The sequence below is a fragment of the Eucalyptus grandis genome, chromosome 2 (genome assembly GCF_016545825.1).
Source record: "Eucalyptus grandis isolate ANBG69807.140 chromosome 2, ASM1654582v1, whole genome shotgun sequence".
In the NCBI taxonomy this organism is placed as follows: Eukaryota; Viridiplantae; Streptophyta; class Magnoliopsida; order Myrtales; family Myrtaceae; genus Eucalyptus; species Eucalyptus grandis.
In genome coordinates, this window is record NC_052613.1 from 51,061,166 (window position 1) to 51,073,608 (window position 12,443).

Sequence of the window (12,443 nt, forward strand, 5' to 3'; positions counted from 1 at the left end):
ATTCCTCCCGTTGGCTGCGCCCGCCACGCGAGTTTTTTACTCCAACTCTTTTGTCGTGTGACGAGGTGAAAAGTTCAATAATTTGATACGCAGTCCTTAGCTATTTCAATTTTATCACGAGTGAATTTTATACTTTCTTGATATATATGACATTTTTTGATAAAATTTGGACCATCCATGTGATCATTGACACAAGAGTCTATGTTGACTTGACTCGTGAGGATTAAAAGTTATACTAAGTATGTTATGAGCGATGGGATAAATCGTAGTCACGTGACTCACGCACTACTCTAATTACCATTTGTGGGGATTTGTCCCGATTTACCTACTTTGATTTGTAAATTATTAACCGATAGAGGGCTTTTTGAGATTATTGAGGGAAATCTTAGGAAACATACTAAGATAGTTTTGGGGTGCTTTTGTGATTTTTCGTGGAAAGCTCCACAAGCCGAGATATTCACCTACTTTGATTTATAAATAATTATGAAAACGAGGGTTGTTTACTGGCTATTTATACGGACTTTCAGGAAAAATATAATAACCAGGCACAATTATGAAGGGTTAGTGCCGCGAGTTACCTTTGATAATCTGGATTTGAGATTGGAAATGATAACAAAACAGACAAAAGTACAACCCAAGTGCCGAAACTTGATAAATGGGATATTAAGTGCCGAAAGTTAAGAAAGTGATACTTTAAGTACCATTTTTTTGAAAAATGACACACTTGAGTGTCATCTCCATTGAGCCCCACTAAAAATTTTACGTGGCAATTTTTCATTAATTTTGCTCACCTACTTGGCTCGTCGAAGAGTTGATTTAGCAAAAAAACGCAAAATGACGTCTTTTTTTGCATGGAGTTGAATTTTAATATAAAATTTAATTAAATTATATTATAAATTTTAAATTTAAAAAAATAAAAATAAATAAAAAGAGAAAGGGAGAAGATGAATAGTTTCACGCGGCTAAGGGCTCAGCCTTCGCTGCCTGCAATCTCCATCTCCTTTTTTTTTATATATGAATTTAGTTTTAAATTTAATTTAATTAATTTCATATTAATTATTTATCCATGTTACCAACAAAACAACATCGTTTTTACACTTATCTAGTCACGTCTGTGCGCAAAATGACATCATTTTGCACTTGTCTTATCGGAAAATCCCCATGTCAACTTTTAGCCGGATTTTCTAGCCATTAGCACTTAAGTGATTCATTTTGCTCCGATTTTGACACTTAAATGTCACTTTTATAACTTTTAACACTTAAGTGTCAATTCGTACCAAATTTTGGCACTTTAGGTGTTCGGCACTCCAAAATATCATATTTAATGTTTGGTGATGTCTCTAGATCAGATAAACCCAAACAAAATGTTGGATAAAAAATTTGAAGCTAGCAAATAGGATAGACTTTGATTGGATAAAAAAAGTTAAGAAATAAATAAATAAATAAATATAACAATTTCTTTCCAACAATTGAGTGATGGAGTCCAGCTTCACCGGCCACCACACAAGAACCACCACCATAATAGCCTGTCACTCATAGTCATTGTGCAATCATCATCGTTTCTAACCAACGCCAATTATCATCGCCATCCGGGAAAAGTGCCAAAAAAGTCATAAACATTTTGTCTTTGTATCGATTTAGTCATAAACCTTTTTTTGGTACTGATTTAGTCCTAAACCTTTGTACGTTGTGCCAATTCAATCCTTTCCGGTCAATTTTGACCGGATTTTGCTGACTGGACGTTGGCCGGCTGACGTGGCCTGACCAATGGCCGACGTTGACACATTTTAATAATATTTGAATTTTTTGAATTTTTTCTTTTTCTTTTTTGAATCTTTTTTTTTATCTTTTTTTTCTCTTCTTCCTCCGGTCGATCGCCGGACCTCGGCGGCCGAGAGAGGCGACGGCCGGCCGGGCGAGGCCGCCACGGCCGGCCACCTCGCTGGCCATGGGCAAGGGTCGCCCTCGCCGGATCTGGTGAGGTGGGGGGTCCGAGAGCGAGATCCGAACTGTGAGAGAGAAAAAAAGCCCTGGGGCAGGGCAGATCCGAAGAGAAAGGGAGACCCCAACCGTGTGAGGCCTCCGCCGCCCGACGCCTCCTGTCGCCGCCACGGCCTCACCTATTGCCTCCCCGTCGACCAGCCGCGAGCCCCGCCATGCTGAGCTCGCTACTGCCGTTACCCCGATGCAGATATACTGCCGTTCTTACGCTTGGAGCCCAACGCAAGCTGTCGTTGTTCCTCCCCGACGTCGGGTGCGCCGTCCTGCCTGCCGCCCAGCATAAGGCTCGACCCTCACCCGCAAGGTGGCCGGCGGCGGCCGCCTCGGCCGGTCGCCGAGGTCCGGTGACCGGGCGGAGGAAGAAGAGGAGAAGGAAAAAGAAAACAAAAAATTTTAAAATTTTTTTTAAAAAAAAATCTAAAATATTAAAATATTATTAAAATATGTCTACGTCGCGCCGATCAAGCCACGTCGGTTGATCGGCGTCCAATCAGCAAAATCCGGCCAAAATTGGTCGGAAATGACTGAATTGACACAATGTACAAAGGTTTATGACTAAATTGGTATAAAAAAAAGGTTTAGGACTAAATTGGCACAAAGACCAAAGGTTTATGACTTTTTGGCACTTTTCCCTTGCCATCCAATTGATTGTCCTTCGACGATTCTCGAATTGAATTGGCTATTGTTGATGAATGACTGAAATAGATTGATTGAACCGAAAAGTCAATTCTATCCTATCCCAATCCAAATTCGGACAAACGCAACCTAACTTATGACAATTCAACATATACTGATAAGGCATTAGGTAATTACGAGGGGGCCTATTTTTTTTTTGGGGGGTTGGGGGATTACATTACCCGTGGGCGTTCAACAGCCCTGTGGAGCGTTGAAAAAAAAATAGTACTTAATGAAATTAAGGTTCTTTGACGATCATAACTAACAATGACATAAAAGATTCCGTTAAGTGAAAAAATTGTTTAATGGGATAATTAAGGCATGAGTTGCTTAATTCATTAAATAGAAAAAGTAATTGATAAAAATTTGAATTTTTCCTAATGCATTGCTAAAACATACCAATAATGATCACAATATAAAACGACTTTTGAGATTTTTTTTTTTGAAACGACTTTTAAGATTTAGTGCTTAAATTTGAGTGCTTAATTTTCCATTTTATCTACAAATTCTCAAGTGTTAGCAATTCCATTGTTCGAACTCTATATTCATATTACCATCCAAATCATTCCCGATGATTACATATAAATTATAACCTATAAAATTAAATTACTGTCTATGGATTTGACCGAATTTTCGATTCTTCTTCTATGGACAAGCAATCGATCTATAGAAGGCTCATGAGCTTCGAAGGGTTGATTTGCATCAAGGAAGTGTGGATAAGTGGGAGAATTAGAGCAGAGAGTGAGAGAGAGAAATCAGAATCCATAATGATTAGAACTCAATATAATACCTTATTGGAATGCAAATGAAAATGGTCCAAGAGCATAGGTTTGGTACCTTTCAGGACTAAAACCGACAACTATTAAGCCACCTTTGGTACTTTTTGCATTCCAAGAACATAGGTTTGGTACCTTTCAAGTCTAAAAACCACAACTATTAAGCCACCTTTGGTACTTTTTGCATTTTCGACCTGCTTCAGTTTTTAGGTTTAGTCTAATTTTTCAATCTAGCCAAGTTTTTCAGTTTGATTAGATGCCACACCCAAAATCGAGAACCATACCAAAATCAACTAATTAGGGTTGCTTCAATTTGTCATGAGAGTCTATCTTGAACTAATGCTCGCTCATTTTGACATAATTACACGAAGTGAATAATATATGCTTGAGCTTAATTGGAACTTCATCTTGATTAACATACAAGATAGGATTATTACAACATTCAAAATTATATCCAAAAGACATCAATTTGTGCTTTCAGAATATGAAAAAAAGAAAAAAGAAAGAAAGGAAAAGAGGAGGAATCCAATTGCTCAACGACAATTTGTACTTGCTCCAACCAAAAAATATAGCGAGATCCATCTCGACTCGTGCCCAAACTTGATCAAACTCATTGCCGACCACATATCATAGGACAAGTGCCTTGTGCACATTAAGGGAAGGCAAGTTAATTGGTAATTACCATTTCAAGCAATTCTCCACGTGCCACTTTAAAAGCGATGTTATAATGATGACAGAGAAATCCCCTCGGTTACACATTTTACACGTGAAGATAATGCAAGGATTCCAAGACTATGCTGGTGTTTGAGGTCGTAACGCCACCACATGCACATGCTGCACGAGCTTCGTCTTCTCCGCTGAATTACACACGAGGGATTTTTTCCAAGAGGACGCAAATGGCTTCTCCACGCAAATGGACTGAATCCCGAAAGTCTATGACTTCAATTGGAGATTACCAAAAACGAAATTGGAAAGGAACATAAAGTTGCAAATTCCCATTATTTGACTAGACAATGGAGGTCCACCTTCACCTTTTTTCTTGTACGCGGTTTTCCAGGGTGAGTCGTAAATTTCTAACATAGGCAAGATTCTAGTAATCTGTGCTAAAAAAAAAAATACAAAATTTTCCCTTACTAATAAATCTCAATAAATGTTTGTAAGTGTTAACAATGTATCGGTAAAAGATAAACCAATAATCCTCTTATAAGTAACTTATTGATAACCTACAACACCTTTGTGAAACTATTAAACATTTTGATAGTTCGCAAATGATCAAATTTATTACAATACAAAATTTACTCATTCTTATGTGAAATTACCTACCTAAATGAGAATTAATTATGAGCGCTTGTCAGATTAGGTTGTCAATTGGTTTTTGGTCACTGAACGTCAATTTATATCATTACCAACATTGAATTCTTTTCAGTTACCATTTTTTTGTTGAATTATCAACTTTTATTTTCCTTGGTTAGCAATCTCTTAAATTTACTAACTTTCTATAGAGATTGCCAATCTAAATTAGCATGACTTACCAACTATTTTACTCTTAGGTTATGACATATTATCGGTTTACCAACTCTTTTTCAAGTTATGTAGCGGCGTTTCTTTGGTTATTTAAATTTGTCAACTTTTTATAATCATTTACAAACATTTTATTAATCTTTATTAGTAAGGTCTTGAATTTACTACATCCTTAATTACAATGACTTATAGTTTCTATATGATGAAGTTACTAATTGGTTTTGGTTATCACCTCTCGTTTTAGTCACTTATCAGATTTATTTTTCTTTTAATAAACATTTTTTTCTTTTTTTACCATATTTTGTTAACATCGTTTAACTCCAACTTAAATTTACCTAACTCATTAACGAAACTAACAACATTAATTGTGTTATCAACTAATTGGCTAATAACTGTCATTTAAAATAACTTACCCACATGCATTTGATTTTTTTTTTTTTAATTTCCAGCTTTTCTTTTTAGGATTTCTTTTTAGGAGGGTGAGATGAATTGGGCGATCGAAAATTTTATTACTAACATCTTTTTGACACTTACTAGCTCTTTCATAAATCTATCAACACGGCAAAAACTCAATTTTTTAGAAGGGCATGGTGGAACTTCAGTCAAAAGCTAATGGAATACCATCTAAATCTAATACTAAAGGTTTTATGTGGTCACACTCAAATCTTTCAAATCAAGGTGGTGAAAAACAGTCATGATTCAAACTAGATATTCATAACGAATATAAAACTTGATGATAATGTCTAGAGGGGGTCGATAGCACTGGTGTCCTTCCTCGCCCTTTTAATTATCAAAATGGGGAAAAAAAAGGAGAAAGGAATAAACTAGTAGATGCCTTACGATGCTTGAACTTTGTTAGCAAAAGTGAACATGGTCACGTAAGAAGGAAGTGACAAAACTTTTATGCTTTTTTTAGATGATTCCTTAGCTTCCAATCAGCACACGAAACATGTACAAAACAACTCCCAAGAAGTTGCGAAGTACATAAAATTTAGAAGTCTCTAGCACAAAGTTTACACTAGAAAATTCCTTAAACATCTGGAAAAAGAAGAAGAAGAAGCAAATTTACCCTTAGCAGATCTTGTAATCAACCGAAATATCAATGACATTGATGAGCCGTGACTTCTGCTGGGCGTCGACGGCGGAGAACAAGACAAGACGGAAGTCGAATTGGAGCTGTCGTGAGGGGACGGCACGAAGAATTCGATGCGGGCGGATCGATTCCATATTTGAAATCGCGCACGAGCCCAACGTGAAGTTACCCCGTGGAGCAAAGAGCAAGGATAGTCTTTCGCACTGACTCCTACTTTGCCTGACCGAAACTGGGACTTCCAATTGGCGACGGAACAGACAAAAGTCAGGGGCCTCCATCACCGATCGTGACAAAGAGAGCCACTCAACGCGTCGCATTTATCGTTGGGGATCGTGGGTGGGGCCCAGATCGTACGGATTGCGGTCGATACGATACGATCCGTTCGATCACGCGCTCTGAGGAGATTGACGGCTGGGATGGCGAGCCGTGGCCTGCGCGAGCGTTTCTGCGCAGTCGTGGGCTCTGGGGAGCGACTGTCCTTTTCCATCTTTACTTTTTTTCTGACTGCGATGGAGACTGGGGAGGGACCGGATTTGGCAGTGCCAGCTACGTGTGCTTTCTGGTCGATGGTTAAGGGAATAAGAAGTTGGGGACAGAGAAGGAAATGGGAATTGACAGCTGCGTAGATGGAACCGGGTCCCTGGGCCCGGCGTTTATCCAAGTTACAGCTTGATCCGGACGGTGGGGTCGTTCCGTGATGCCGATGGGCGTGACTACGACTTACATCCGATGTTAGATCATGTGAATTCTATTTAGGATTTATTAAAAATTGCCTCATCCAATGGTGTACGTATGTTTAAAGTGCGGCCCAGAATTTTTCTTAAATTAGGAAAAAAAAAATCTCGCATGTAATTGGGTGTATTGAACTGGATCCATCTTCATCGTTGATTACTTGGACTACAAATAATAACCGTTTAGATAAACTCATCCAAATTTGGATAGGTAAGTTCTTCTTCTTGAGTAATAATTTTTTAGAAATGTGGATACCGTATGTAAACTTGTTATGATAAGCAAATAATTTCAATTGTAGATGACTTTAATATGAGAAATTCATCGGGATTTATTTAAGCTGGAATCTAAATGAAAGCTTCGAGTATTCTTTGAATGTTATTGCTCGAGGTTATGCACTGGTCACTCATTAGCCATTTGATCAAATTGCGACTTATTTGAAAATATGCGATTATTTAGCTTTTTTTTTTTGATCAGTTGTAAGAATTCCCAAGGTCAATAGCCAATTAGAAAAACGAAGATTCGTGATCATCATGCGAAGAGATACGATGCATTTCACATGCCAATGATGTCAGATTCTAGTGTTGACTTGAGAGTTACTATTGTCGAGCATTTGGATTGAGAAAAAAAAGGTAATAGAAAAGCGAAAAAAAAAATAAAAATGAAGCTCCTAATCCTAATCCAGCTCAAGCTAAACGCAATCATCGAGGGGCCTCAGGATCTCAAGTCAATCCGCAGGACAAATCCCATTCTACCGGTCTCCAATACAAAATCCAGTGGAACTTTTCGCGATTATTGACTTTGAAGTCAATAATCGCGTAATCATGACAGAACAATCATTGACCATCAAGACGATAAAACGAAGCTCTCTTCGTCCAGCTCGTCTTCCTTTTTGTACGCTGGGTACATGTACTTGCTGCAGCTCGTGAGAGGGTACGGAGGCCCCTCCCCCCGTTCTCCCCCAATGCTCACGGGACTCAACAACGACGGGATCTTGAAACGCCCTTTGTTGACTGCGTCACATCCCGTCACCGTACAGCGATCGGACGGTCCAGAAGTGAAGTGATTGGTAATCCCTCGCGCCACGAGAGATTTCCGTTGGTCGAGAAATTTTCGGCTCGAGTATTTGATTATTTGCCTATCAGCCCTATCCACGATCTAAATGTTCGAGCTGCGCGCAATTGCATCAGAGTTAAATAAAATCATCATCCTTATTTCATGAGTGATACAGCGAAAAAATGCAAGACTTGAAATGAGTCCAATAAATTCATAATAGAATAAAAATTCATACAATATATTTAATATCATGCGATAATTATATCATATATCACTTCAGTAAAAAACGTGTCCCGATATATGTATTTACCAACACGATATAAAGTTTTAATGCTGTAAAATATTAAATTTATCATAATTGGGAAGATGTTATATAGTTTTAAAGTAATAATCTAGCACCTTGAGATCCCTAATTTTATGTTTATACGTAAGATATGTGACATTGAAAATGGTGAATGTGAATATTACAAACAAATATATATATATAAATAAATATATATATATATTATATATATTTGTTCCTGTCGCCGTCACCGTCTCCGTGTCGCGTTGGAGCGATGGACTCTCCGAGAAAACCTCACCGTGGGGAAGTGACTTGCGCGCGGCTCCCGAGGCCCCTGTCCCTTCAACAGTACCAGTACTAATACCGTCCCCCAGCGTGGCCAGCCAAACCCCAACACGCAGAGCGCAAAATCTCTCGCACGAGCCCCAAAATAGCGAGGACGCCCGATGCGCTCCGCCGCGCACTGATCCCCGGAGATCGCCCTATCCTCATTCCCACTCACTCTCCACTGACCGCACCCCCCTTGCTGCGTCGTGGCCTTCGCTCAGTCGCGTCCTCCATTGTCGTTCGTTCGGTACTGCGTACGTGTCCGGGGCCATTGTCGTCGCGAGATATTCTGCACCGCGAGCAGCGAAAAGATCGGTTGCAGATTCGTTCATGGTGGTCGAGCTCGCTCGGGCTTGAGGTTTAAGCAAAAGGTGCAAAAGGTGCTCCCTCCCGTGTGGCGCCATGGATCCGCCCGCGGCGATGATCAACGGCGGGGGCTCGTTCCCCGGCGGCGACCCGGTGCCGTACAACCTGGCGGACATGTGGCTGCCGCCGGCCGGCGGAGGGCTGGGGCTCGGGAGGCATCCGGGGCGCGGGGCATCGCCCAGTTCCTGAATGGCAGCGGCCCGAATCTCGAGGCCTCCGGCGGTGATCCGGCGGTGAGTGCGGCGGAGGCCAGATGCGGCGGCGGTTCTAGAAAGCGGCGGGACGCGGAGGACGAATCGGCGGCTGGGAGCCTCTCCACCAGCAATGGCGTGGTATTCACTCAATCTGGAGAGTTGGTTTCTATCGATCTGTGCCGGCGTTGACCAGTTACACAGCTGGTTTTGATTTGTTCAATCGCATTGACTTTCTTTTCCTCTGAGGTCATAATCATTATGTGCCAATTTGCATCGTGAAAGATAAGGGACTGTTGAGGGCGATATAATTTCTTAGATTTGAATCCGGCTTTTAATCATTAAATAAATACGTTCCTGTAGCAACTGCGATGTAGCTATGCAAATCATCAGGGGAAATCAGAGAGCGAGACCGAGAGAAAAGCTAATTGATTTTGTGTCAACTAGAGAAACGACTTCCAATTTCCGCTCAAAAGTGTACCTACCTCTGATTGGCGAATCTAAAAGTAAGTCTAAATCAGTGTCTTGATGTGAGTACTCACCGTTCTTCTGCTCTATGAACGAAGCCGAACGGCGCTGATGGCGAGAAACGGCTTAAAACTTCCGGATGCAAAGACAGGAGTGGAGATTCCAAAGCAGAAGGACAGCCCAGCTCGGCCAAACCCACGGACGAAAGTAAGCCGCAGCCAGAGCCTTCCAAGCAAGACTACATCCACGTGCGAGCCCGAAGAGGCCAAGCCACGGATAGCCACAGCTTAGCCGAAAGAGTAAAGTCTATTCCCCTGAAATAACCCCTTTATGTGTATTCGTAAAATTGGAGATTATGTGATTGAAGTGACGAAAATTTATTTCTTTTTGCCGATGCGGTTATGTAGAGATGCATGTTATATTGGTAAAATATGAAGTAGACAGCAATCGACTAGAAATTTTACTGACTGAAGCAAGTGATGGTGGACAGGCCAGAAGAGAAAAGATAAGTGAGAGAATGAAAATTCTTCAGGATATAGTGCCTGGATGTAACAAGGTATGGATTTTGCGATCCTTCTATATAAATAATTGCCAATCTTGTGCGGCCTGACTTACTGAAGCCTAAATTCGATGCCTGTTTTCTATGGATGCTTTCTTGGGTGAACAACTGTTAGGTAATTGGCAGAGCGCTGGTTCTTGATGAGATTATCAATTACATCCAATCGCTACAACATCAGGTCGAGGTATGCATTCTTCACTTTATTACCATGGCCCGTTATATGGCTGATCGATTTCCTTCGAATATGGAGTTGAGTGCTGCCAAAATTACTGATTTGCAGTTCCTGTCAATGAAACTCGAGGCGGTTAATTCAAGAATGAATCCACCAATCGAAGTATTTTCTTCTAAAGAAGTAAGTCCAAGTCATTTTGCTCTTCTGAAGCACTTTTTCAATACACTTCAGATTGCTTCTAGTTGTAGCTCCACTGAGAAACTTCCTGTAGGGAAATCTGTGAAGTCAAGCCATATTAATCTGTTAAAGAAAATATATTCTTGTCGTAGTTTGCCGAACTGCACTTGTTGCTATATTCATAAATAACCCGTTTAGCAAGATCTGGAACTGCTCATCCTTAGCGTTTTCATTAAATCAAATGGACTTAATTTTCTTTTCGATCTCTCGGAAAGAACTCTAATGGATCTCATGGTACTTGGGTCTATTTTCTCATACGTATGGATGCTGCCCAACTTTCATTTTACTATTTGTTTGGTGTTGACACATGCTTCATCTGTTAATGAACTGCTGAATAATCTTTAGTCACTACTGAAATGGAAAGACTTACTTAATTCATCCTTGATGATCTTTCAAATTGGGAAATTTTACTAAATAGTACACATCAGTTCATGAACAATTAGTGCTCCGTTTAGGAGAAGGGAATATACTCGAAACAAGTCAATTTAATTAGATATTGGCTTTCTGCTGTTTTTCAATTCTCATATGATCTTACGTGCTTTCAGTTTGGTCAACAGCCGTATGATACTGGCGGCATGCCTTTCGGTTCACAAGCTCCCAGAGAATATAGCCGTGGTTCTTCGCCAGACTGGTTACATATGCAGGTTGGTGGTGGCTTCGACAGGAAAATTTGATCTGCGATATACATGTCTACTAGGAATAAGAGTATAAGAAGCAAAGCTTCAACTCAATTCTTCGTTAGGTTGAAAAATATATCTCCCGTGTCAATGGATAGAAAAAGACAGTGGAGACAGTGGAGACAGTGGATCTCCATTTTCAAAATCACCCCTTTAGCTGTTAGTGCTGTCTAGTAAGACTGATGAAGTTAGTATTCAAGCACTGGCATTGATATTCTAAATTAATTCTTTTTATCCAGCTTTTTAAGACTTCCAATGCTTCTACCGCACTAATATGCAAATAAGCTGCCTGTAATGAATATCTTTTAACGATATCGACGTTCCTACTGCTTTACATCTTGTTAAAAGCCCTCTTATAGCAATTTTTCCAAGAAGTGAATGAAGCTTCCGACCAAAAGAAAATAAGAGAAGAAGCTTTCTTAGGAGATTGAATCCCTCAAGAGCCTGCATGCTGTTAAATCCCAACACAAATTTCAGGGCGGTGAGCGAAGTGAGTTTTTTATACTCTTGGCAATGAGCTGCACTGTTCGTCAAGTTTGCAACATCGGCTACAGCCTGGATTCCCAATTTTGTCAAACTTATCTTTTTTCTGGTTTATGTGGCGCTGGGTAGCAACTTCCTTGCCACTGCTTGGGAATTTTACATAGCGATCCTTTAAACTTGAGCATCCGCAATGCTTAAAATTCTGGCCAGGACTGTGCGGATGTGTCTGTCTGGCTGAAATCCGGTGCTAAAATGTGGTATGTCGTGTCATCCCCGATTCTATCGTAAATGATTAAACGTCGCTTCCCAAATGAAATCAGCTCATAGAAGAGAACGACTCGGAACGGCAAGTCCATGGTTTATGCGCCTCATGGAAAGCTGCAAACTAAGCACCCTCCGAAATGGACTCGGATATAGAGAGCTCTAACCATTTGCTAATGCGGCAATCTTCAGGGTCTATGCGAGAACAAATCTCACTTACTTTTATTTTGGGAGCAACGCGACCCCTATTTCCAACGCCTTCAATCTTGCCGTGCTCCAAGGAATGCTAATGAGGTGAATGGTTCACGAAGGTGCAATTGAAACCACCTCTCTTTCGCAAGTGTAAACTACGTTAGTTTTCCCTACTCCAGTCCAAGTGTGCTCCTCGGGTCTAGACTCAGACTCCGACCTGCCAGCGAGGATCCTAAAACAAAGAAGTACCACAGGCAGGTGCGAAAGAGAGGCAACCGAAGTGCACTATACATTAGATCTGGGGCTCTTACGACGTACAATCTCTTGTCCGACATACATCCAACGACAGTTGCATCGCTATACCACCGTGAGGTAG

At 40.6% G+C, this 12,443-nt stretch overlaps 1 protein-coding gene across 1 annotated transcript; it reads left to right on the top strand.

The window, feature by feature from the left end:
* Positions 1-8,646: 8,646 nt before the first annotated feature.
* On the top strand, positions 8,647-11,443 carry LOC104433585 (transcription factor BHLH094; the record flags this gene model as incomplete). The annotated part of the gene is made up of 6 exons (XM_010046382.3): positions 8,647-9,159; positions 9,585-9,785; positions 9,977-10,042; positions 10,161-10,229; positions 10,326-10,397; positions 11,000-11,443. Coding segments are annotated over 6 exons (1,050 nt in total), but the record flags the coding sequence as incomplete, so codon positions are not given.
* Positions 11,444-12,443: the final 1,000 nt, after the last annotated feature.